At 54.0% G+C, this 25755-nt stretch overlaps 8 protein-coding genes across 8 annotated transcripts; 5 read left to right on the top strand and 3 right to left on the bottom strand.

The window, feature by feature from the left end:
- Positions 1 to 102: 102 nt before the first annotated feature.
- Positions 103 to 1030, top strand: BDP55DRAFT_644041 (ubiquinol-cytochrome C reductase complex 14kD subunit). The gene is made up of 3 exons (XM_060573555.1): positions 103 to 339; positions 428 to 590; positions 666 to 1030. The coding sequence occupies exons 1-3, from the start codon at positions 215 to 217 to the stop codon at positions 762 to 764; spliced, it is 387 nt and encodes a 128-aa protein (XP_060436499.1). The 5' UTR covers positions 103 to 214; the 3' UTR covers positions 765 to 1030.
- A 2281-nt stretch (positions 1031 to 3311) lies between these two features.
- On the top strand, positions 3312 to 3771 carry BDP55DRAFT_644037 (uncharacterized protein; the record flags this gene model as incomplete). Its single annotated transcript, XM_060573554.1, has 2 exons — positions 3312 to 3505; positions 3537 to 3771. The coding sequence occupies exons 1-2, from the start codon at positions 3325 to 3327 to the stop codon at positions 3767 to 3769; spliced, it is 414 nt and encodes a 137-aa protein (XP_060436498.1). The 5' UTR covers positions 3312 to 3324.
- A 16-nt stretch (positions 3772 to 3787) lies between these two features.
- BDP55DRAFT_539404 (Anp1-domain-containing protein) lies at positions 3788 to 5261 on the bottom strand (the record flags this gene model as incomplete). The annotated part of the gene is made up of 5 exons (XM_060568030.1): positions 3788 to 3936; positions 3986 to 4120; positions 4175 to 4303; positions 4357 to 4985; positions 5089 to 5261. The coding sequence occupies 5 exons, from the start codon at positions 5259 to 5261 to the stop codon at positions 3788 to 3790; spliced, it is 1215 nt and encodes a 404-aa protein (XP_060436497.1).
- A 4164-nt stretch (positions 5262 to 9425) lies between these two features.
- BDP55DRAFT_723230 (DNA glycosylase) lies at positions 9426 to 10628 on the top strand (the record flags this gene model as incomplete). The annotated part of the gene is made up of 1 exon (XM_060578715.1): positions 9426 to 10628. One exon carries the CDS (start codon positions 9426 to 9428, stop codon positions 10626 to 10628), a length of 1203 nt encoding a protein of 400 aa, XP_060436496.1.
- A 6366-nt stretch (positions 10629 to 16994) lies between these two features.
- BDP55DRAFT_540270 (uncharacterized protein) lies at positions 16995 to 18308 on the top strand (the record flags this gene model as incomplete). The annotated part of the gene is made up of 3 exons (XM_060568104.1): positions 16995 to 17049; positions 17119 to 17974; positions 18026 to 18308. The coding sequence occupies 3 exons, from the start codon at positions 16995 to 16997 to the stop codon at positions 18306 to 18308; spliced, it is 1194 nt and encodes a 397-aa protein (XP_060436495.1).
- A 704-nt stretch (positions 18309 to 19012) lies between these two features.
- Positions 19013 to 20823, bottom strand: BDP55DRAFT_539340 (uncharacterized protein; the record flags this gene model as incomplete). The annotated part of the gene is made up of 5 exons (XM_060568023.1): positions 19013 to 19108; positions 19178 to 19261; positions 19341 to 20017; positions 20090 to 20605; positions 20643 to 20823. 5 exons carry the CDS (start codon positions 20821 to 20823, stop codon positions 19013 to 19015), a joined length of 1554 nt encoding a protein of 517 aa, XP_060436494.1.
- An 835-nt stretch (positions 20824 to 21658) lies between these two features.
- On the top strand, positions 21659 to 23734 carry BDP55DRAFT_141852 (AMP-binding enzyme). Its single transcript, XM_060565567.1, has 4 exons — positions 21659 to 22342; positions 22402 to 22438; positions 22495 to 23363; positions 23417 to 23734. The coding sequence occupies exons 1-4, from the start codon at positions 21800 to 21802 to the stop codon at positions 23519 to 23521; spliced, it is 1554 nt and encodes a 517-aa protein (XP_060436493.1). The 5' UTR covers positions 21659 to 21799; the 3' UTR covers positions 23522 to 23734.
- BDP55DRAFT_644016 (uncharacterized protein) lies at positions 23691 to 24730 on the bottom strand. The gene has a single exon (XM_060573553.1). The coding sequence runs from the start codon at positions 24502 to 24504 to the stop codon at positions 23947 to 23949; it is 558 nt and encodes a 185-aa protein (XP_060436492.1). The 5' UTR covers positions 24505 to 24730; the 3' UTR covers positions 23691 to 23946.
- Positions 24731 to 25755: the final 1025 nt, after the last annotated feature.

The following is a 25755-nucleotide window of genomic DNA, read 5'->3' as shown; positions in this document are numbered from 1 at the left end:
CATGAGCCACACCTGATGTTCTCTCAATTGTGGCGCGTGACGGAATCTCAAGGATGATCACATGACCAGCCGTCCCGAATCGTTGCGCCTCTCCGGGATGCTCCACGAATTTCCCATAGAGTCCCAACCTCAGGCGATCCGCAAAACCGTACTCCGCGGCATTATATCGAAACCTCTCCTCTCCGCGCCCACCACGCACCACACAGCCGCCACAATGACTTCGCTCATTTCCAAGCAGATCGCCGACGGCATCCTCGCTCGCCCCTTCCTCAAGAGCATCTTCGTCCCCTTCTCCAACTGGTACGCCAACGCTGCCGGCCACCGCAAGCTCGGCTTGAGGTAAGCAACTCTTCGACAACCACCATTCAGCCACCGGCCCGAAAGAAGAATAAAAGTACTGATTGCCGATTTTTCTCTCCGACTGCAGATTCGACGACCTCATCGAGGAGGAGACCGATCTCGTCCAGAAGGCCCTCAAGCGTCTCTCCCCCAAGGAGTCCTACGACCGCGTCTACCGCATCCGCCGTGCCGTCCAGCTCTCCTACCAGCACAAGCTCCTGCCCAAGAACGAGTGGACCAAGCCCGAGGAGGTGCGCATCCCCGAACGATTGAAAACGACAAAAATAAGAGAGATCCATTGGCAAAGGACTGACCCTCGATTATAGGACTACCCCTACCTCGGACCCATCATCCAGCAGATCCAGGCTGAGGAGGCCGAGAGGCTGGCCTTTGAGACCATGGAGGTCCAGAAGAAGCACCACTAAACTACTCTTCCTGGTGGGGGATTACGTTTGAGAGGAAAGGAGAGCCGCGCGCACGATGCTGTAAAGTTATGACGAAGGGGAACCGCCTGGCCGGGCGCGCGAGACAGAAATTTAGACCAGGGGGTGAAAGAAGGCCAGGCGGTTCGTGTACCTTATGTATAGACCTTTGGAAGGGGGTTGCTTTCTCGTCAATTGGAACTCCCTACTACACTTACAGGTTCCGCTGCGCTCGAATAGCACCAATTGATGACAACTTTTTTTTTGTATGGCCTTGGAATATCCTATGCTTCTCACGGTTGCCACCCCCGGTCCGGGTTCGCGGAAGCTAGCTGACATTGTACGCACTCTCACTGGTTGGAACCCACAGACCCACACAGGTACATCAACATCATGAGTAACGACTTTCTTTGGCGACGTTGATGAACTTACACTGATGTTGTTGTTGCTGGTTCATGTCAGGTTTCCATCGCCTGGGAACTCGCAACCGACATCTCGTAAGCGATAGTCGGCGTAATGTTTCTATCGCTTGCCATTTCAATTGATCGCCAACCACTTTTTTTTTGCATACAACCATCTGCGCGATCTAATTGGCAGGATCTCTCACGAACCTGCAATGCATATGTTGTGGTTGCTGAGACGTGGTTAACAGTTGGCATCAGCATCACGACTGCAACTGGGTACGATCGAGGTACGGGGCCTTCTACTTTAATCAATGATATCAGGGTGTTCACGCAGTGAGAAATCTTTGTTTCCAGCCTGCGCTATTGACCTACACGTGAGGGGGTTAATTTGAATGAGAGGTTGCACGGCAATGTGCATGTTCAGGAATCGAAGTGCAAGAATAGGCTTTGAGTTCTTCCCTACGCAACACCTGCAACTAGATTTTTTATTCTTGATACTGAACCATAGTAAGTCAGATATTTTGCCAGAGTCTAGTTACTGGTAGCACCCTATGCGGCGACTTCAAGCATGTGTACAGAAGGCAGATGAATGAAGTATATCTCACATCGCCCTTCAGCTACCATGTTTGACAATCCACCCACTAATACAAGGAACCGTCTTTAGAGAAGTGCTGACTCATTGCTCTTCTTCATCGTAATCAGCAAGACTACCCAAACAAATCCGGATCCATGGCGTCCTGTTCACTTACAGCAGGAATAGGGTTCTGCCAGTGTTACATATCTTGAGAGATGCCTGTATACATGTGAGAGTTCTCTAGAATAAGCACCGCGTCACTGCACATCATAACCATCCACATTTCCTCAGGATGGAGAATGAGAGATTGTGACATACCGCTCATTACTCGGGCAGGGTGATGATTGCCAGAGACCCTGTTCCCTCTAATGCCGACACGGTATCTCGTGCTTACCACTCGATCACTCGGCCAAAGTGGTTGCCCAAGATGATATGAGCACTCCTATGCTGTTCAATGAATCCAAGAACAGCCGGCTGAGTTTAATGCTGCGCTGTGGCTTTCACTTGCTTCAAGTACCCCCTTTCTACATGATTTGTACTCTGCTAGCACCGAGCTGATATGATAAGTAACACAACACCACTCGAGCGAAGTGGCAAATATCCAGACACGCCCCATATCAATAGTGGAAGTAGCTAGCCATCTCCTTTCAATGCATCTCGGGCTTAAAGCACAGCCATAACCGAGAGGGTTCGAAACATGAGGTCATCGCTGAACATGAGATTACATGCAAGACGAATAAGCCCACGGAGTTGAACTGTCTTCCGGGCGAACGAACATGACTCTCCGCAAACCATACAGAAACACTGAACCATAGCCCCCTTTGAGATGAAAAACATGCAAAGAGAAAAAGAACAGGGAGATGAGGAGGGAGAGGTTGGTGACAAATGACCTTAGGTACCTCGGAACCGGTCAGGTCTTGTTCGTGGATTGCTCCCGTCAAACCGGAAGACCCTGGGGTGCTCACGAGGAGAAACGTTCGACACAGTGAGAAGTATTTCCTCAACTACATAGAAAGACGCCTCTTCCCCAACTTCATCAGAGAACAGCACAGGGATGAAGGCAATCACGACATTACTTGCGCGTAAGGCAAGGCCTTTACCCGACGAGTGCCTTACTTCTGCTTGCTCTGAGCCACAGCACGGCATGGGGATCTTGCTTCTTCTCCAAAAGTGGAAATGAGACTATTAGCTGCAAGTATATGATCATAATCGTTCACGACCATTGGGCGGAGAGGCCGAATCAATCAACAGTCCCATGTCGAGCAGGTTTCTTGATGGCAAATAACCTTCGCCTAATTAGAATCAGCCAGCTTCTGGCCCTGCCCAGCTGCCGCTGCCACTGCCGCCGGGCCATAGACCATGGTACATAGGCCAACATATCTTACATGACAGACGGTAGAGAGTGGTTTCGGTACAAATCAAAATGTATAAATTACGCCTCTTTGAACTCCCGAGTTTCCTCATACCCTAGATATCACACTCATTCGTCGAGAGAAAACTTCACCAAGCAATCCTTCTCTCCACAAAGTGCTGCTAGCGTCACCACATCCCAAAGTCTGAGGCTGAAAAGGGGGCTCCCCTTCCTATGTTGGGCGCCTCCTTTCCCCCTCCTATGCTAACAGTTGATATAACCAAATCTATTATTACAGCGAGGCATCCTTTCATGTGGTATGAGTCGCCAAAAGAGCATCCCTCCTGTTTTCGTCCGTCTTGCATTTCATGGCCAGCTCATTCAAGTAGTCGACGTCGAGCCAAAGAAAGGTCAGGTCTGTCGATGGCTATATCTGTGGCGCAAAGTCGAACTTGTGGTTACCAGAGCAGCCGAGGCAAATACCAATACTTTAGCCTCTCACCCATCATTCGCGGGCCAAAAAGCTTGGGACCAGTATCCGGAAATGCCTCCTCGTGAAACGCTCTCAAGTACCGTGTGTGTGTATCGTTACGTGGTCATACAGTGCTGTGCTCCGTCAGCCGCATTCCGCGGACCAAGTCGGAGAAAATTGTCGTACAATCGAAAGGAATTAGGCTAAAACGCATCCTCAATGAGATCATGCGTTTCCAGGCTTCTCCTCTGTGTCAATGTGCCATACGACGTAGTTGGGCAGACCGACAACACGGTAACCGGCGCGCTTGGCCATCTTGGCGAAGCCTTCTGTCTCGGCCTGGTTCTCGAAAGCGTAACACGGGAAGTTGATTCCTGCAAAAATTAGAAAAAGCTTGGTACTCCGGGCACAATATATACCAACCTGATCTGTGGACATCGCCCTTTACGAGGATGTTGACGCCACCAATTCCGTCGAGTTCGAGCTCATCATCCTTATTGTTGCGCCAATCGCCCTCCTTGGCCATATATCTGCGTCCAGTATCGTACTCCTTGTAACCTAGTCGTATAATGTTAGTATCTGTCTATGGGCACCTGGAGCAGTATCCCTTACCTTCGGCCAGGACAATGTCCTTGTCCAAGCTAGCTGATAGTCTGCGGCCCTTGTCAGACTCAACCCAAGAGTTGTAGTCGAAGCGACCCTCGATGTCACGGCCATCGCGGTAGCGGTGGAACCAAATGTCTTACAGATTGTTAACATCTTCCATGTCATTGCTGTACAAATTGTGTACTTACTCGGCACGAGGATATCGGTATCGTGGGCAATGAAATCCTCGAGAATCTTCTTGGGGCTGTCAACGATGTCTACGTCACGCCAGTAGACCCAAGAGTGCTCAGGTTTCATGGCAGCAGAAAGAAGATAGTTGCGAGCCTTGCCCATGGCCTTTCGTCGGGGACCTTGAGCCTTGAACGAGTGGCGCTCTTCGACGCTCTGGCTAAGCTCAAAGCCAAAGTCCTTCTCGACAACCATGGCGCTGTTGAAGGGGATCTTGTCAGGGCGGCGCTGGATGCGGTCCAGCTCGGAACCGAGAACAGCGAGGGTATCGTCGTTGGAGTCGCCGACAAGGAAGGCGAGATCGATCAGGTGGTGAGGGTACGTAAGCTCGGCGATCAGTTCAAAGTACTTTGACAGGTACGGAGCAGCATCCTTGAGAGGCGTGAGGATCAGGACGCGCTCCTCGTTGGTAACGGCCTTGCGCGTGGACTTGATGGGGTTGAGGTCAACGTGGATAATGGAGGTATGGTTGATCTCCAGGGGCTCGTGGTGGTTGAAGATGACGGGGGTCTGGAGGTGACCGGCCCATGAAGCTTGCTCATTGAGAGACATCTCCATGGGGGGTTTCGCGGGGCCCCAGCAGTAGAAGCTGCACGATATCGCAAGTCAGCAAGCTGTTATTTCTGCGGCGCATCGCAGGGAAATATCACGCCCCCTGGACAGGGAGGTTCGCCCAGTCGGTGACAACATACCTCTGCATTTCCGAAGCTGACGAGCGAATACCGCGCCATAATAGCAGAATGGTGCCGGTCAGGGCAACGAGGAGAAGGAAGCGCGTTCTAGTCAAGAAAGACCATACTGCTCTGGTGGGAGGTAGTCTGGCCTGGGCAGACTTCCAGTTGATTCCGCCTTTGGGGAGAAGCATGGCTCCTGAGAATGAAAGGGTGGTCTTTGACACCACCCGAAAAACACGTCTTTATAGAAAGAAGAGAATGACCGATGGGTACCCCGGCACAGCGAGTGTCCACAGTCGCAGAATTGCAGACGTGAGAGCGTCCTCTAGAGGTTGTCGCTATTCACTATCGTCGTTGTCGTTGCGCCAGATTGAAGGCTGCGCGTATCGCTTAAGGGCGGCCGACGGTCAGTGATGTCGCGCAGACAAAAGATAAAAGTAACACAAGCCTCCCCAAGACAAGTCCGAGTCGACAAGCAAGTTGGTGAGGTCGGAAGCAGGAGGTTAACTGATTGGGCAGTTTCGTGTCGTCCGATAGACAGCAGTGGTTGCAGCACACACTCTCCAGAAGGGGGTGGGCCAAGGCTGACGAAAGCCAAAAGGTCGTCGATTGAATTGATAAGGGCTGAGAGGTCTAGAGATAGCAGGACGACTCAGTATCAGGGATCCCGTGGAAGGATGAGGTAGTGTGCAGTGTGATGCGGTTCGCGGTGTCAAGGCGAATGTGCAAAGGTGTACTTTCGTGCTCTTCCAACCTAGTTGAAGTCCTCAAAGGGAACGCGAGATGATTTTGGCCAGAAGTTTTGTCGAGGGCAAGAAGACAACAGCGAGGGACGTTCGGGTAAGCCCAGCAGGAAGGGGAAGGAATTGAGAAAGGAGCCACGCCAATGCTGAAAGGGCCCCGAAAAAAAAAAGGGTCGACCGGGAGGAAGAGCGACTGGTGTGGCAGGCTTGGATGGTATAGGCTAAGGCACGTCGAGGCAAGGCAGGCGCAGGCACTGAGGCAGGCCTGGGTTGGTGGGAAAGGCAGGGTACATGCAAGTACGCGGGAGATGGAGGGCAGGCACACTCAACTTGGAGATTACACCATGTACCGTAGCTCACCACTCACCACCTCACCTTATTATTCTACACCACAATCTCTGTACGGAGTATTCAAACGTTCAGACCACAGCTTATGAGAAAGGAGAAAGAGAATAGTTTGGCCTGAGGTGAACCACGGATCTCGCCAACTTTGCCTACTGGACCCTTACCTGAGCACGCACATCATGACCGTTCCATAAGGTAATAATTGTCTGCCTACCCATTGAGGTAGGTACTTTGGCTGACCTTGGAACAGGTGCAAAGAGCAGCTGCAACCCGCGGCTCGACAGCAGCAAGAAAATACGAAGAGTGAGCCAATAGCAAAGCCTCAAAAAGTTTAATCAGGTTAGCAGAAGTACCGTCTTGTATTGACTGCCCTCAGCACGCGAGATTGCCAGAGCTGCCAAGCGCCTCTGGACTCAGGAGACACTGTGCCGCAACCTGAAGGTACTTTGCCCTTTTCTCTGCTCTCTCTCTCTCTCTCTGTCTTTCTGTCTCCCTCCTTGTCTTACGGATACTATTCTCCCGTCCATTTCTGAGGACCTCATAACTGTAATTCAATTCCACGACGTGTCTCCCCGCTCATCTTTCCAGGATCAACAGACGGGGGCTTCGTGGGAAGCACGCGCCCCCTTTCCACCACCCATCTGTCAGCACATTCAACTCAGAATCCCAGATGCTTGCTGCTTGCGGCCTGCCATCGAAATCAGACCTTTAGACTTCAGCATGAAGGAGTGGAAGCCTGAGTAGCCAGCGGGAAATCAGCTGAATGACACAACCGCCCGCCAAGGGACAGGTTATCTCTCGGAGAGCAGAAAAACTTGCAGGCCTACCCCAGTGTTCTCCAGGGTTCCCGGCCGCGTCCCCAAGCGTGGAACACCTAATACCTACTTCGTTTTTTGGTGCATATGAGAGAGAGCAGAATCGCTAACCGGACTGAATAAAGAAGCACTCGAGGTCAAGTACTCGCTCGTCTTCCGAGGCCAACGAAAATAGACGTCCCTGAACCAGCCCAGAAGCATGACAAGTTGCAACTCACTAACTCGACTTCTGTCACCTTGTCAGTTCAACGGCGCCACGCTACCCTAGGCTCGAAGGGCGATGGTTTACGGCTCTCTCCCCCGTCACTCAAGACTTCAGTCCCTGATGTTCTTCCACTGATAGATGGCGCCGATGGCACGCAGCTCCACCCTTGCTTTGCCCAATATCCGATGTTACGGCACCACATACCATCGCAGGTAGCGACTCCCCGATGCTGGCCTGTGCGAATGCCTGGACTAGAACTGCTATCCGCATCTCGATTCGTCCAACCGTTGATATTATTGACCATGGCACGCACGCCGCACACACACACACACACACACACACACACACTCACACGGCACGCTCAATTCCTATCACCCGCACCAAGAAAGTTCAAGCTCTTCGTGCAGCTGTACTACTGTATACTAGGATTCGCGACAAGCAGAGACGAGTCGGCCCAAGACAATTCTTCGTCAAAACAATAAGCTAGGCCATTCCAGCCAACCCACTCACCCCTCCGGAAAAGTCTCAGAAAAAGCATGGCGCGGGAAGACGGCGAGAATCGAGAGATGGATGGAGAGGGGGGGAGGGATAGGCAGGGATCGCGGTCAATCTCCAACCCGCCACATCCACTATCCCACTCACGCACGCACGCGATTGCCACACCCGGAAGACAGAAAAATGGAGATCCTCCCAGCTGTCCAACTCTCCGACTGCCAATGCACAGCAAACTTTCGAGCATTCGTCTCCAGTGTCCCTCTTCTCCCCTCTCTTTTCGTCTGTTCCGCTCCGCGATGGTCTCCTCACGGGCAGCGGAAGGGACAATGCTTTTCCCTTCCGATCTTTCAGAGGTCTAGCCCGCGTGCTTGCCATGGATTAGATGGAGCAACAGTCGTCGTCATCCGGCATCATCACGGGCATAGATGATGGATCCCATACCCCCACAGTTCCGCCGTTGCGTGTGCAACTTGTCAACTTCTGATCCGGCTTAATACTAGGTGTGCTTACGGGAGGCAGGGAAACGAATGGATGTAAAAGATGTTGCTCTCCAAATATTACCTTGCTGATCATTCCTACTCCCCGCCTGGTCAGGCTGTTGGTTGCGTGCACCGCATGCTGTCCACAAGTCCCGGAGGCAACGGCCCAATTATGCACACAGCACCATCGAATCATCGATTCAACGGTGATCTGTCACCCTTAAATAGCAACATGCCAACGCTCGTTTTGTGGGAGCTCTCCATCCTGCGTTCAAACAAGGAACTTTGGAGTACACGTGCTGTTTCTGACCACAAACCAAGCCGTATGGTGATCGATTGCCAGTATCTACTAGTCAAGTGGTAGTAGAGAAATCGAAGCCCAACATCGCATTCGATTTCGTATATCCGTAAAACGGCCCTCGTTGACTGGATGGTATAAACCAGCAAAAGCAGTCCACGCTACAACTCGTATGTGACGAATACGAGACGGCACAAAAAACGGCACCATATCGCAGTACGGTCAACATAGTAATCCCGTGTCCGCACAAGATATATTGCTGCTGAGAGGCATATCGGACGACGAGCATCATTCAATCCGATCGGTATCAGGCACGGGCTACCTCCATCTTCCCGGAACTGTGCTTTGTCGCAGGACCTCAAGTTGGTTCATCCGACCATGACGATACCTGAAGTACAGGAGAGACCATGTCCTTGGCTGAGTCAGCCGCTGTCTCCAAACGGGAGGCGCGCGTCGATCCAAGCGGGAAGCTCTCGCAGTTCCCAAGAGCAGTGAAGAAGCACTTCATCATCCCCCCTCCCCCATGCACCCCCAAACTCCAGATGACAAAGCACTTGCAGCGCCAGCCGAGTGGCGGCTCCGGAGCCTCAATTACTGGCAACCTAAGCCTCGTGGTTGCCGTGAATGTCAACGACATTGCTACAGACACAACTGCAACGTACTGTTAATGCAACCAAGTGAAGAACTTATCCCACATACAGATCACAGTTCTTGGTCGACTGGAGAACTTCCCAAGTGCGTTTTTTGAAAGCCAATGGCCCACGAATGAGGATTCTTTCCGTCCGTCATTCTGTGAGCTCCCTTTCTGCTGCACGGGGATTTGCACGTGTACGACAGCACTTGATATTCAACTCAAGCGACTCTCTCTACACTCACGGCGGCTGGACAATAGCCCTCATCACTGCAACATCCCCTGAGAACCTACGGCACCACTCGTCATCGGCAAAGTCATCACCAGAAAAGTCATCACGAACAATGGCGTCCCGCAGGTCAGCTCGACTGAGCGCCCAGACAGACATCAAAATCCCACCTCCTCCTACCATCACAGCACCCGCCCCTCCGGCGCCAAAAGGCCGGAAGAGAAAGACTCCGGCAGAACCCGCACCTACAGATCCGGCTTCGTCTTCAGACCCGGTCACACCGCCGAGAAAACGGCGTCCCAAGGCCGCCGGCCCAGTGACACCCGTCCCGCCTCCGCCAATGACACCCACCCCAAGCGCCGTCGGCCTCATCGCCGAACGCGTCAACGGCACGGCGAAGAAACCCAAAGCCAAGGCCGTAAGTCGCCTCGCTGACCCGAAACTTACCAACGCCCCCGTCATCTCACCCGAGACCTCGAGGATCATCGCGTCCCGTTCCGCTGAGGCGGCATCACCCTCCAAGGCCCCGACGGGGGGAAGTGTCCCAGGAGAAGGCGCCAAACGAACAACCACGGCCAACATCCTCGAGGAAGCGTGCCGCCATCTCATCGAGGTCGACGAGCGCATGAAGCCCCTCATCGAGAAGAACTACTGCCGCGTCTTCTCGCCCGAAGGCCTCGCTGAAAAAGTCGACCCCTTTGAGAGCCTCTGCAGCGGCATCATCTCCCAGCAAGTCTCGGGCGCCGCGGCACGATCCATCAAGAACAAGTTCGTTGCCCTCTTCTCAACAGACGATGAAGCCGAAGCCGAAGCCAAACCGGAAGCAACTGAGTCGACCGAGTCCGGGTCCGGGTCCTCCAAGAAGTTCCCCCAACCGTCAGAGGTAGCCGCCCGCTCGATCGAGAACCTCCGCACCGCAGGCCTGTCGCAGCGGAAAGCAGAGTACATCAAAGGCCTAGCCGAAAAATTTGCAAGCGGTGAGCTGAGCGCCCAGATGCTCGCAGACGCGCCCTATGAAGAAGTGCGGGACAAGCTCATCGCCGTTCGCGGGCTGGGCCTATGGTCCGTCGAGATGTTTGCGTGCTTCGGGCTCAAGAGGATGGACGTGTTCTCGCTGGGCGATCTGGGCGTGCAGAGGGGCATGGCGGCCTTTAGCGGACGGGACGTGGCCAAACTCAAGGCGAAAGGCGGCGGCAAGTATAAGTACATGTCGGAGAAGGATATGACGGAGATGGCGAGTCCGTTCGCGCCGTATCGGAGCGTGTTTATGTGGTACATGTGGAGGGTTGAGGAGACTGATATAAGCACACTGGAGTAATTAGTCGGGGTTACATACTTACTCCGTACACACAGTCAAATAGCCTTTTTCTTTTCTCGGAAGGCAATGCCCACTATTGCGATATCCAGAGTCTCCATCTCGAATATCGCGAAATTGCAGATATTACCAATGAGGCATGTGGAGTGTCCGGAAAGGATACGAAGTCCCCAGCGATACGAGATATCAATCCTCTCGCACATACCCATGAAAGGCCAGAACCAGACGAAAGCGTTAGCCAAGCTTCTTGCTTCCCCGACGATAGCTCTCGGTACGGAGTAGTGAAGAACGAAATCATCTTCAATCTGTTTTAGTCAGAGTCGAGCGGGCTGCGGGACAGATCACAGAGAACGCACCCCATGTCGTCCCTCAACTCCTCGAGACTACTTCGTGGGGAGTACTTGGGATTACCCCAATGCCCCGAATCAATCAAGCTTTCAGGCTTACCAGCCTTGTGCGGCGGTCAAAATTAGACTTGCACTTTCAAGGTTTTGCCTGTCCCTGAGATTACGCCGTGCGGACGGTTCCAGCCCTTTCAGCTTCAGAGAGAGAGAGAAAAGCGGCGCAGCTCTCTCATTTGTGTTTGGAGTTTGCGAGGCGTTGCAAGTTGACTGTGACGCACCGGCCACGAGTGCCACAAGCAAAGTGACGAGCCCCGCGACAACGACAGCGACACCGAGACCCGACGGGAGGCCAACGGCAGCTTGCAGCTGCCGCGGGCCGTGTTAAGGCAGAGCAAAGAGGCTGTTCGTGGCAGGAACGGAAAAGCTTTCTCCACGCGGACGCTCCGTTTGGGCCATTCATCGTGACCGTGGGATGGAGGGGTGTTGAACGTGCGTCAGCCAAGGATGTCGATGTTTGATGTCTTGTCGCAGGATGAACATGTTGTTACCAGAAGTCCAGAACAGCTGAAGAGGATCAGGTATTATCTGCGTCACAAACTGCAGGGTAACGCATGTTGCTTTGTGCTCGTGGCCCCACGACAGACATCAAGACTCAAGAGTCTAAGACTCTTGCGTTGGAAACTGTGAGCGGCGTTCCAGAGCGATCTACAGAGTAATACGGAGTACGGATACCAAGCAACCGTCTGAGTCCAGATATCTGTCCCAGATTTCCGTCGTGCGGCAGCCAGCCACCCGTGACAAAGATCATCCGCGATGGAAGATCGGTCGTTGCACTCTTTGTGCTTCGGAAGCGCTCCTGTTTGGCCAGCGCCGTTCGTGCCGTTGGGCGGTTTACAGAAACGGCAGCCACAGCAGCTGAGCAGCGTGCAGAGCCACTGGAAAACCTGGAAGTCTTGGGCATCCCCCTGCAAGCCTGAAAGATTGTGAAGCTAGGATGAGCGCGGACAAGCCGGGAGGGACGGGTGTGCCACTAGCGTGGGATGGGACGGGCAAGCAAGCCGCTTAGGAACAAGATGCAGGAAGAGATATCGAAAATGAAGACTGGCATGTGGTAATATGCTGCGTAGCAGCGATGCAATCTTGCTGCGTTTTTAGTTCTTTCGTCTATCGCTTGTATCCGTGTTGTCATTCCGACCTCCTTTTTTTGGTGGATATCTATCGGCTGATGATCAGACTGCATTGAACCCAGAGATGGCAAATCTCGGGAGAACGAGACAGGCACTGGCGGTTGGGGCAAAAAGGCAGCAAGAATGCCATCGGATATTCGTACTTGTGTACCACTTTGACTCGTTGTCTCGGCGCGACATCGTGGCAGAATCAATCCGGGAGGCAGCTTCAGTTCCGACCAGTCGCAGCCGGGTGTGCTGTTGCGGGCTACTGAAAAAAAAAACCCCCCCAGGCGAGAATGGACTGGTGGGAGGCAAATAGTCGTCAGCGCTCAGCCGCCTCTCGCAAGTCCGGGCTCGCTGGTTTCGTAGAACCGTATTGGCGTATTCTTGGGAAGGTCTTAGCGTCCGTGTAAGTAGATGTCGAAATGGCTAGCGACGCGAGATGACAGTGAACTGTCGTGCCGTCGCCGTGATGGTGGTGAGGGTGAGGGCCCACGAATGATGAGGGTCGTATCGCCATGGTTGGTTCCGGGTATCGACTCCGTCTCATCCACCACTGCACCGCTGCAGCAACACTGCAGATAGGATTGATTGTCAGAGCCGATGATTGCAGATGGACCGCAGCGAGCCCCGTACACCCGCTTTACGCTGCCGTCAGTGTTGAACCGTCAACGACCGGCGGCGACCAATGATAAAGTGATGCTCTTGTCGGACGCGTTGCGCTATCTGCACTGCCAACTTCTTGCCTGTGGGTTGCAGTCCTGATCAAGGCCGCCAGCCGCCCGCCAAAGCTTGAGGGCGTGAGGGCCAGGCGACTCGCGAGCCAGGCATGATTTGATATCTGCCTGCGAGTGGCCATCCGTACTCCGTACACTATGACTGAGCCGAAGTTAACATGCTTTGAACTTGCTTCTTCCCGACCCTCGTCACAGTTTCTGTCGAGTCCAGGCCATGGCCGTGCCCACAATCATTCGGATGGCCGAGCAACTGCGTCATTGACTGCAGCGGCTCCTGGTGGTGCTAGCAGTCCTGAATTGATGGATCTCTAAATCAAAATAACGTGCCGCTCAGGAAGATGAAACAATTTGTGGATGGATAGCCGGCGTAGTCTGCGGTTTTTTCTTCCTTCTTGTTCGCGGCGGCCGGTAGTGGCGTGCTGAGCAATGTACCTGGTACAAACTTGGCACCATTTGCGATGGTTTTTCTCTGGGATGGATCATGGAGGCGATCAACGATGGGGATTCGATGCCAGCTGAGCAAGGCCTCGATGATTCGAGCAGGAGCTTTTGGACAGCGGGGCGGCACCCATCGGTACCAATACGGACTGGGTGTGTGAACAAAAGAAGGTCGGACCGCAGATTGATTGCCAGAAGAAGCCTGGCTCGGGACGGTGGGAGCTGATTGGTGGCGGAAGGAGGGCCAATTGTGGATTGGTAGTCCTTGAGTTGTGACACTTTTGCAAGAGAGAGAAAAGTCCCGGCAGGGGCCTCACTGGGTCTCAGGCGCTATCAACACAGTAGATTGGTGGTGGGTGGTCACTTGTGAGTGTTGTTTACTATCGTCTGCGAGTGTGAGGTGGTCTTGGTGGTTCAGGCTTCCCAGCAGCCGCCGCGGTGCAAAGTCTCAGAGTCTTGTCAGTGGATACTGGGGCTGGTTTCTCGCGTCAGGCCTTGGCAGGGCCTTGTGCGGGATAACTGGAGAGTGGGAGAGTCCGTCGGCCATTCCCATGTCCATCCACCTCCATTTTGGGAGGCCTGACCTTACTGCGCAGGGTCAAGTGCAGCAACTTATGTAAGGTACAGACATGATCTGTGGAGGCATTTGGAGGCGAGGCGAGGCGAGGCGAGGTGGATGTTCCATCATGGCTGCTATGTGTTGTTGTTTGTTTTGCTTGTGCTTATTATTGCTTTTGTGTGGTTGTGCTACCATTGCCTACCGACCATTCGCATAGGTAATAGGTATTCGTACCTAGGCACTCGGCATTGTGAAATGTGTGCGCTCGTGTCGAGAATGGTCCAGAGAGCAGAGACCACACACGAACTGACTGGAAGGTTTCGCATCGGCAGGCCTAGCGCATTGACTTTTGGACAGAATTTTCGGTCGAGGCGTGACAGAGAGAATGGAGAGTTGGATCGAATCACGTCTTTGGGCAATGAACAAATCGGATGAGGAATGCCTCTGTACTCGCCTCTGTGCCCGGGAGCTTCGTGGGAGCGAGAGTCTGTTGATTCTTTTGCCTGTGCATGTGCATGTTCGTCCTATATATCAGCAGAGACGTCAGCACTCGCAAGTCCACCTAGTCAGTCGAATTGCCTTTTTGGAGGAGACAAATGTAAGGTTTTCGCTGACTGTTGTCAATTGAGGTGTCTGACTGACGGGAAGCTGTGTGTTTGCATATGCGTGGTGGTGTGTCAAGAGTACGTGTGTGTGGTTAGTGTTCGCTGTGGCCGTGCCTGAGAGAGAGACAGAGAGAGAGAGAGAGGCACAGAGGTGAGGGTTGTGTGTATGGTACTTAGGTATAAAGTACGTATCTTTTTTCACAAGGAACACCCCCCTTTTCTGAAGAGATCCACTATCAGAGCACAGAGAGTGGATCTTCTCATCTCTACCCCTTGCCCCTGTACTAGTGCAAAGAGGGAGATGGATTGCTCCAAAGTGGTTCCCGATGGGCGGAGCTAGGCCAGAAACCAAGACCTTCAAATCTCGCCAGACCGGTGGAAGCAGGGTTAATTGCAGAAACTTGATGCCATGGCGGCCGGCTGTTGTGTTCATTGCGATTCCATCATCACTTTAATCAGATTATCTACTATCCAATATTTGCTACGGCCTTTTGCTCCATACCGATGCGTCAAGGAAGGAAAATTCTTGATAGCAGATCCCCCATGCAGAGCCTTTGCTATCCATACCTTGTGGAAGGAGGCTCAGGCTTTGGGGTCGGCAGATAAACTCTGGCGGGAAAAGGGGGCCGGGGGAGGCGTGCCTGTAGACGGCGAGCAAAGGAAAAAAAAAACACAGACTGGTTACTGAACTCGCTGGAGGAAATCCTCCTCCCAGAATTCCTGCCAAATAAGCAACCCACTGACTGCTGCAGCCACGACAGATTGAACAGACATACAAATGATCAGATCAGATAGACGCATGACACAGACGCTGCCAGCGCCAGCGTGTGTCTGCCTACGACCTGCCACCGTCAAACGACAACGACCTGCAAGTCGCGACACCATATCCACCGCAGCGGCATCTCACGGGGGTTCCTTCGACGCCGTAGCACATTGATGAGACCCAAGTTCCCAACTGAGTTGAGTAGCTCGGCGCCGTGCCAGCTGAAATACCTACAGGACTTGAGCCCAGTTTGGAATAGACTGTCTTTATCAACCCAACTTGAGAGACTAACATGGCAGACACCGCAGTAGGCACTTGCATTGGTAGCTTCACCAGACACCAACTCTACACGTATCACCGCACCGAATCTTCCATGGTGACGATGCCCGATGCTGGTGCTGCATGAGCGCTCAACTACAGTCTATAGAGTATGGAGTACACCACCTTCAATCTCAATTCTCCCTCTCTCTCTCTGTCTCTCTCTCTCTCTCTCTCTCTCACACACACACACACACTCACTCGCTCCCTCATCCAGGCTTGGCTTTGGTCTACAGTTTACACTACAGACTACGGATACCTTGGACTGCTGGAGGCGCCGGTCCGTCAATTCTTGGTCCCAGTTCAAGGTCTTGACCACACCCTCACCGGCCCTGGTCCCTGTCTTAGTTACTTCGTACCCGCAGCGTGCACCACGAATAGCAGCGTGATAATTGCCTTGACCCCCCTTCTTTCGGGTCATTCCTTGCCTCCTCTCTCTCTCGCTGTTGTTGTAACTTGTATGGAAAAAGCGGCGCAAGAGATACTTTTCCCACTCACACCCCCCTTCTCCAAAAAAGAGTGTTTCCCCTTCAAGCCACACCCTCCTGGGTCTTCCACTCTCTCTACCTGACTACGGATACGGATACCTCTATTACCCTTCATAGCGCCAGTCCACGCCAACCAGCGGCACCATTCAAAGTCCAGTCTCCTCCATCCCTTCCCTCCCCCAGACCATTTTCTTCCTCTTCCCTTTCCGTGACAGCTTCATTTCTGTTCGTTTTGACATTCAATTCCCGTCTCTCGTTCACTCCTCTGTACGCAACAAAAGGCTTTCGTGTCCTGCCTCCAACAACAAGCTTCCCTCTTCTACATCACCAAGAAAGAGAAGAACAAACAATACGTGGTACCAAGGTACGTGACTGTCGTGGAACGATACGGAAAACAAGACCCAACACGAGGAAGGAAGTCGCGGGCAAGAAGGAGAGCGGAGAGCGAGCGGCTGCCAATGCTCGGCAGGAAATCGGCATCCATTGCTTGCCGCGTCGTGGAATGCCCTCTTGCCTCCTCTTCACTTCCTCCTGCCCCAAAACACATTGCCCAATTCCATCACGTACCACCAGCCTCTCTCTCTCTCTCTCTCTCTCTCTGCCCTACGCCTCTTTCTCTCTCCACCGTCGGTCGCCTTACCCATCGTCGACATCTGGGGAAAAAGGAGTCACTCGCAGGTTCCTTCGGAAACACACAAGAAACACCGGAGCCCCATATCCAACTAATTCCTTTCTGACCTGCGGACGTCAACTTCCTTCACTCCCTTCCCTCCTCTCCCTCTACAACCAACGTCGAGCTTTTTGGAACACCGCTTCAGAGTTACCGACCTGGAGTAGACTCCAATCCATCAACGCTTCCATTATCTTTCCGTTCACACCACCATTGCGAGCCATCGACTCTTAGCAGATAAACTGACAACGAAAACCACAGCGTCCAAATCAATCACAATGTACTCCAAGCTCATCACCGCCCTTGCGGCCGTTGGTGCTGGTGTTGTCTCTGGTATGTTTTCCTCGAAGCACTACATCTCTCAAAATGTGCGTTTTTCTAACCGCAATACGCTATCTCTAGCCCAGAGCAGCAACATCTGCTCATCGGCTACCGTTACCATCACCGATGCCGCCATGGCTACCGCCCTTCCCTGCACCACCTTCACCGGTTCCGTCAAGATCTCCGAGGACATCACCGGCAACATCGATATCAACGGCCCCAAGACCATCAAGGGCGACCTGATCGTTACCAACGTCACTCAGCTTGTTGGCCTTACCTCCTCCACCCTCGCCTCCGTTGAGGGTATTTTCCAGATGCAGGGCCTGACCCTTCTCTCCGACCTGCGCTTCACCTCGCTCGCCACCGTTGGCTCTATCAACTGGGTCACCCTGCCCGCCCTCGGCTCCCTGGTGTTCGGTACCGCCGGTGTCACCAAGGTTAACGACATTCTCATCAGCGACACCTTCCTGAAGAGCTTGGACGGCCTGAACGTCGCCTCTGTCGACTCCCTCCGCATCAACAACAACAACCAGCTTGTTTCTTACAGCAACCAGCTGGCCAACGCCACCAAGACCATCGAGATCAACTCCAATGGCCCCGACTTGGGCATCACCCTTCCCAACCTTATCTGGGCTGGTGAGATCATCATTGCCGATGCCGCCAAGGTCCAGATGGACTCCCTCGAAGTCGTCAACGGCTCCATCAAGTTCGACAAGAACACCTTCACCGAGTTCATCGCCCCCAACTTGACCCAGACCACCGACGGCGATGTCTCCTTCATCAACAACGTTGAGCTCACCAACCTGTCTCTGCCCCTCCTTACCAAGACTGGTGGTGGCCTTACCATCCAGAACAACACCCTTCTCCAGAAGATTGACGGTCTCCCCAAGCTTAAGCAGATTGGCGGTGCCGTCCTCCTCCGTGGCAACTTCACTGAGTAAGTTTGTCAACACATTGTATTTTAGCGACGAATCTAACAATCATACAGGGTCGACCTTCCCGCTCTTGAGGACGTCAAGGGTGCCTTCGACACCCAGTCCACTGGCAACATTGACACCTCTTGCGATGCCTTCAACAAGATGGAGGGCCGTCAGATCCAGGGTGACTACAAGTGCCGTTCCAACAACACCAACGCCAACAAGGACGGTGACAGCAACGGCGGCTCCGCTGGTGGCTCCACCAACAACAAGGATGGCGCCGCTGGCAGCGTCGCCGTCAACACCGCCATCCTTGGCGCTGCTGTTCTTTTCGGCCTTACTCAGCTGTTGTAAACGACTGGCACTGGTAATACGGGCTCGGATAATGGTGGCGTTCTCCATACATCTTTCACTGTTTGTGCAATTTCTTTACAGCAATCCTGTCTTAACAGCTTGCGAAAAAAACCCACGCATTCCCTAGACTGGGAACCTCCTACGTATAGGAGAACCTCTAGACTTAATACTGGACGATGGGTGGAGATGTAACGGACCCTCGTCGACTTTTTACTCTCTTTTGCGTGACGAACCAAAAGCACCTACAGACCAACGCGTCGCGTCGTTTCTACCGCCATCATTCGATTCCGACCATGTCAGGCCACATATCCCGCCTAGACGATTTTGGGAAAAGGGCTCGGTCGAGCGGCATGTCGAGAGCTTGGATGATGGGTGGTTAAACACGGACAGTGGCAACGGCAGATACCTGGCGGAGGCGTGAGATTGATGGCGGACAAGAAGGCGATAGGCAACGAAGATAGAGAGGGCTGTAGTGTGTATTGAGGATCCATGATGTGTATACCTTTTTCTACTTTTTACGTTTCACTTGTCTTCTTCCTTTGAAGTGAACTGTCTGATGTGATGTAACGAAACGATCGGATATCACCTTTTCCCAGTATTATACTGATACGTTGAGTTCTTCCTGACGGCGATGTTATAATTATTTATGTCTTTAGAACGTATCTAAATGTTTGTAGCATATTTATCGCTTTTCATGTTCTACGTCATTGGTAGATACCCTTGTCGAACTTTTCCGTATCGAAGAACTTTGGCACTATGACATTGCCATTGAATACACGTCCATCGAGTTCATTGACTGCCTGTGATCGGGCCTCCGTGAGCAAAACTACTATTACAGAATGTGACCAAGGAAAGGGGGAAAGACTTACACGAAGGGCCGAGACTTGGTCCGTAAACCTGATAAAGACCTGTCTCCTCTCAACGTCGATGTATAATCGCTCAACTCGGCCGTACTGTACAAGTGTATGGTTAGCACACTGAATCGACTCCCAGAGCTCCAAGAGGCAAGGCCCTCTTCCTTCCCAAGCTTACCTTTTCACCGCACTCCTCTCCAATTTCCTGCCCCAATCCATTGGCAATCTCACCCTGCAAGTCTTCCATATTATCAAGCATGCGCTGCAGGACAATAACCTCGCTCATGGGCCCGCCAAATTTCTTGCTGCTGCTGCTGCCGTCAATCTCGTCCTTGCGTTTCCCACCAATGACCTTGGCGCGGTTCCCGGGCTCGGCCCACCCGCCGCCCTCGGCGTCCGACTTCTTCTTGCGCTTCTCGACTTGTACGCGCAAGGGGTTGACGATGCCGGATTCGTCCGCGCCGAGGCCGGAGCCCTTTGTCCAGCCGTATTTGCTCATGAGGCGCTGGGCGAAGCCGGCTTGGCCTGGGCGGGAGGAGCGCGGGGCGGGTTCTTCTGCTGGTGGTCCGGCGGTGGCGCCAAGGCCGAGGGTGGGCGGTGGGGAGTCTGGGTCTGAGGGGTCTGCTTCGTCTGCGGGTGGTTCTCTGGTGGAGGGGGTGTAGCGGACGGGGGCGCGGGATATCGTTGCTTCGTCGGTCGGTGGCGGAGGGGGAGGAGGTGCGGACGCGGAGAGGGCTTGGCGGCGGGCGTATGCGTCGTCTCCGGTTGCTGCTGCCGTGGCTTGCGGTTCAGCTGGCGGTGGTGAGGTTGGAGGCGGAGGGACGAATGAGTACTCGGCTGGAGGGGCGAACTGGTCTGAGAAGAAGCATGTAAGCATCGTGCCGTGCTCCCTGCGTAAAGAAGATGGGGTATGGGGGGGGGACTCACTCATCGCCGGCCGGCGCTCCGTCTCCTCATCGCTGTCATCGCTCAGGCTCTTACGTCTGCGGTGACGGTAGAGCAGCCTCTTCCACTCCTGCACCTCATGGATCCGCTCGTCGCTGCGCAGGTACTCCTCGACATTTGTGGGTTTCGTCGGGTCGTAGATGTCGTCCCAGTTGGTCTCGGCGGGCTGGTCGTTGTTGCCCTTCTTCTTCTTCTTTCTGCGGCCGCCACGCTGGTGGCTTCCGCCTCCGGAGCCCGCATTGGCGCTGTAGCGCCACGCGTCTTCTTCCGTCACAGCCCAGTCGGCGAGGGTGCTCTTTGGCGGCGGGGGTTGCTGGGCGGCTGTCGTCGTTGAGGATGCTTGTGCTGAAGAAGTTGCCGTAGCTGTAGAGGCAGCGGGAGCGTTCGCGCCGGGTATCGTCTTGGGAAAGTTTGGTTTCGGTTTCGCGGTCTTTGCTTGTGGTCTGCGTATGGGCTGGAAGCGGAGGGCTGCGGGAGGGAGGTAAGTTTTTGGTGAACCTCGAGAACATGGTTTAGAGAAGGGCGGCGGTGGTACATGGATCTATGGGCTTCTTCGCAGCCGTTCCGTCTTTCGGGTCGGCGACCGTGCCGTCTTGATTGTAGCGGACGGGAGCGCTTGAGATCGTGGCCAAGGGGTCGGCGACTGGGTCGAGGAGGTTTGCGTAGAGCGACAGGCCTCCTCGCGCGGGCGGAGGTGGAGGCGGCGGCGCAGCCATTGAGCTTGCTTTTGGCGCGATAGGGTAACTTTGAAGGATGAACGTCGTGGCCTGTCTTGGTGTCGAAGGATCTCGGAGGTGTTGTGCGTTGTGGGCGCGTGTCGGCGGCTGAGATTGAAGTTGTCGCAAAAGAGACGATAAGATTCGTTCAGCCTGGTTCGCAAGGCGAAGTCGAAGCTGCTGGGAAGCTTGCCGGATGGACCCACTCGTGGAGAGCGCACCTCGAACGTGCAGACCGTACGGAGTAATGTACCTTAGAGTAAAGTGCGAGGTGCCTGACGTAAAGAACGGATACGAATGCCTTAGGTAAGGCAATCAGCCAACCCACCGGTTCGCTGCCGTTCTTCCGTCCGTAAAGCGGAGCCCGACCGCCTGGGTTTCAGCACATCGACGACCGCTGGGCCACTGAAAACCCACCCCTGCGCGTTCCGGCACAGCGCCCAGCCCGCCGCGCAAGCGCATTTCCATGTTTCTTCGGGGGTCTTTATGGGGGACGAGCCACCGGTTGATCTGGGAAGGCGGGTTTTACAGTGGTCCAGTCGACTTCAGTGGGCAAAAGTGGCAGTGGGCTAAGAGAAAGCCGACCGGGGTGATCCGGCTTGTCCCAGGCTGGGCTGGTTCCGAGCACATCATCGTCCTAGTCAGGTTTCCCTATCAGTCGACCATTGTGCCTCAACTTTTGTTTCCAACGTAGTCTTGTATTCTACCTCTATCTCAGGTTGTCACCGTTGAACGGCTCACTCACATAAGCTCCCCGAGTATTCTAATTACCTACTCCAGACTCATCATCTGGGTTCTATCCTTGTCTGGACAAGTTCATCCGATCGTCCACCACCTCACCCTACCTTACTCCAAAAGCTTCTCCGAATTCGCTGGTGGTTGCAACTCTTCGACTGTCGTCCGGTCAGGCACAATCACACCCTGTCATCCAATAGAGTGAGAGATAAAACTCATCCGTTACGCCAACTACGCAAAGATGGCATTGACTCTGCAAACCGCCATCAACGGCCCGGCCAACTCCACGGCCGTCATTGTGCCGTCCAAGCCCAATGCTCTCACTGTCACCTACGGCGACCTGGTGAGGGAAACCTCAGCCTTCCAGCAGAAACTGGCTGCCATCGGCATCACAAAGGCCTCGCCCGTCTCCATCGCGACTGTCAACTCATATGAGTTCATCGTCTCCTTCCTGGCCGCCTCATGGCAGCGTGGCATCGCCGCGCCCCTGAACCCGGCCTACAAGCAGGACGAGTTTGAGTTCTACATTGAGGACGTCAAGTCCGCCATCGTGCTGGTTCCCAAGGGCGCCTATGCTGCCGGTGCGCCTGCTGTCAAGGCCGCCAAGAAGTTCAACGCCGCCGTTGCTGAGACGTACTGGGATGAGGCCAAGAAGGAGGTCGCGCTCGATGTCAAGGATCTGGGACAGCTCAAGGGCAAAGGGCCTGAGAAGGTGTTGAAGGCTGAGGTCGACGACGTTGCCTTGGTTCTGCACACCAGCGGTACCACCTCCAGACCCAAAGTTGTGAGTCGGAATCGGTCTACGGAGATTCAGAAAGTTGGAAAAGCTAATGCCATGTATAGGTCCCTCTTACACACCGCAACCTGACCAGAACGATGAGTAAGTCCAAGTCTCGCAAGAAAGGAGCTGAGACGTCAGGCTAACACCAATGATAGAGAACATCCAAAACACATACCAGCTGACAAGCGTGGACCGCACCATGCTGGTCATGCCCCTTTTCCATGTACACGGTCTCCTTTGCGGCCTCCTCGCACCTCTGGCCTGTGGCGGCTCCATGGTCGTCCCGAACAAGTTCTCAGCCACCGAGTTCTGGGGAGACTTCACTACCCACAAGGCCAACTGGTACACCGCCGTGCCCACCATCCACCAGATCCTCCTCAAGAACCCGACGCCCAGCCCGCTGCCCGCCATCCGCTTCATCCGCTCCTGTTCCTCCCCTCTGTCGCCCACCGTCTTCCACCAGCTCGAGGAGACGTACAAGGCGCCCGTCCTCGAGGCCTACGCCATGACCGAGGCTGCCCACCAGATGACCTCCAACCCCCTTCCGCCCGCGAAGCGCAAGCCGGGCACCGTTGGCCTCGGCCAGGGCGTCGACGTGCGCATCCTCAACGACGTCGGCGACGAGCTCGCACAGGGCCAGGAGGGTGAGATTTGCATCCGCGGCGAGAACGTCACAAAGGGGTACCTCAACAACGACGCCGCCAACGCCTCGTCGTACACGAAGGGCGGATTTTTTCGCACGGGCGACCAGGGCAAGAAGGACGAGGACGGCTACATTGTCATCACGGGCCGTATCAAGGAGCTCATCAATAAGGGCGGTGAGAAGATTAGCCCCATTGAGCTTGATAATGTCTTGACCCGCCACCCCGCCGTCTCTGAGGCTGTCAGCTTCGCCATCCCCGACGACATGTACGGCCAGGACATCGGCGTGGCCGTTGTTCTCAAGCCGGGGCAGCAGCTCAAGGGCGAGGAGTTGAAGGGCTGGGTGCAGGAGAAGCTGGCCAAGTTCAAGGTTCCCAAGAAGGTCTGTTGAAACACTGATGAGTTTTTACTGAAAATATTGCTAACAAGTCTCAGATTTACTTCACGGAGACGATGCCCAAGACGGCCACGGGCAAGATCCAGCGCCGCATCGTCGCCGAGAAGATGCAGCAACAAGAGGCCCCCAAGGCCAAGTTGTAGACCAGCCGATGGGTAGTCCGAGGAGATTTGGCCATGTTCATGGCAACGTAGACAATTGTAAGACGGTAGAAAGGGCATTCTCGTAGACTTACCTAGATCTGGCGTGAAAGACACTGTAGAGAGAGCAAGAGATTCCGTTGCAAGAGATGAGATCTTTTGTTTTTTTTTAGATACCTAGAAAGAAGATAGAATAGAGGGATTTCCAATATCTATAAGAACGCCCGCCACATATACATGTGACCTAATAACCATTATACCTATCCAACGCTTCGTGAACCTCACCAGGCATAGCCGAGGATTCAACGACCCATTGGGTTTCAATACACCATTTTATGATCACTTCGCATGCGTCAAAACCTAGGGGATCACTCCCCCTCCCAAGTAGCTCCAGGGAGGAAGAGGAAGATAGAGGAAACGTTTTCCCTTTAATCGTAGTGACCCCCCTCATCCAACTCATCATCAAGATCAGGATCCTCCCCCTCATCAGAATCGTAAAGCTTCTTCGGCTGCTGATCCCCCGCCTGCTTCTGCTGCGGCGGCGACGCAGACGTAGATTTCGGCACAATGCTCTTTGGCGTGATAGCGTGCACGTCAACCCAGCACGAGGTGCCGTGGGGCCCATGCCACCGCACAGGATCCCTATCCCGCGCAGCGGCGTCCGCAGCGGAGGGCTCTGGCATCCCTTCTCCGTCTCCCGCGCGGGATATCCTCCGCACCTCGGCGTTCGCGTCCGCGAGCGCGGCATAGACGCCCACGACGGATGTCGTGTTTGTAAAGTCGCCGTCGGAGCCGCCGTCGTTGTACATGACGAGGGCGATTGTGTGGGGGAAGTCGCGGCGGAAAGGGGGGAGGGCTGCGACTGAGGAAGTTGATGTTGTGGGAGCACGTTTTGCTGGTGGAGGGGTGGTTTGGACTGCGCTTGTTGCGGAGGCGTTGCGCTTGTGCGCTGATGTGTCTTCTGTGGAGGACATTCTTACTGTCATTTGCTTTCTGGGTGATGTGTGAGATTGTGGTGATGTATGGTGCGTAAGAAGGTTGATATGGAGGTTTTGTTGATGAGAGTTCGGGATTGAGTGTGTGATATGTAAGATGAGGTAAGGCAAGATATGTAGTTGTGAGACCTCTATCGGTGAGATGTATGGCTTGCAGATGAATGATGCAAGGGATGAATCTTTAAGTTTATTTGATAGTGGGTGTGTAAAGCTATGTAGTAACAGATCATAGGAAAAGTAAATAGATCCTCCCAGTTGCCCTTCCCAATCCTCTTTATATCAATGCCGGAATTCCCATCCCACGCAATTTGTGAATGAGTGATTATATGACTGATCCCAAGTGTCACTAACAAAGATACGGGAACTCGGTGGAGACCGCCCGCCCAACTCCAACTCCGCCCGTTTCGCCGTTTCGCTCTTCCCTCGGAGCTGTACAAGCCCGCACTTGCGCCATTGAGTCAAGGTGCGATAATGTCTACGCCGCTGCGCCGGTCAGCTAGGTAGGTAGCTCAGCAATTTGCTCGGCACTGGCCTGACATGGATCGATTCCAATTGCCTCGGTGGAGCGGGAAATGCATCACAAGACAGCGGGGTGGTCGGGGGTGGGAATCTGGGAAGGGGAAAGAAAAAGTCTCGGCTGGTCCGATGACCGGCGCAGGGTCCCCATTGCAGTTGTTCGCGCCGCCCGGGGTGGACAGAGGCTGAGAACTTGAGAAGTGCCCTGTGATGACATACTGCTTGCTACTGGGTACTCCGTACTGACCAACAAACTGGAACCTTGCCCCAGCTTCGGGGTTGAGCTCGAATGCGCGAAGTGCGCGAACCCGGCGTGAACCGACTGTAGCCAGCTGTTGCCCCGCTGCGGGCGAATGTTGAGGAGGGGCCTTTGATTTCTGGAGCCTTTTTACACAGTATTCTTTTCAATTGACATTGGGAAAGATGAAGGACGGGAGGAGCTCGGGAGCTGGCCCGAAGGAAGACGGGAATTTCGCCATTTTCGGGGGTAGGGGATAAATGTCCATTGGGGGGGAAAGCTGGAGCCGATGCCCCGATGGTACCGGGGGTTTGGGAATTGGGTGACTCAACAACACGACGAGGTTTCAACACCTTTATCTTAGTACCACACTCTGTACTTGTCCCGAATGTTTGACGGGAGTTCGTCTCAGTCATGCCAATTGTAAATCGACTTGGGCCCCGACCTAGACATTCTCAACCTGTCACCTGCGTGCGCTACCGTTGTCG

This window comes from Colletotrichum godetiae (assembly GCF_030913485.1).
Source record: "Colletotrichum godetiae strain CBS 193.32 chromosome Unknown BDP55scaffold_2, whole genome shotgun sequence".
In the NCBI taxonomy this organism is placed as follows: domain Eukaryota; kingdom Fungi; phylum Ascomycota; class Sordariomycetes; order Glomerellales; family Glomerellaceae; genus Colletotrichum; species Colletotrichum godetiae.
The sequence above is the reverse complement of the archived record's forward strand: the minus strand, read 5'-3'. Positions and strand labels throughout refer to the sequence as shown.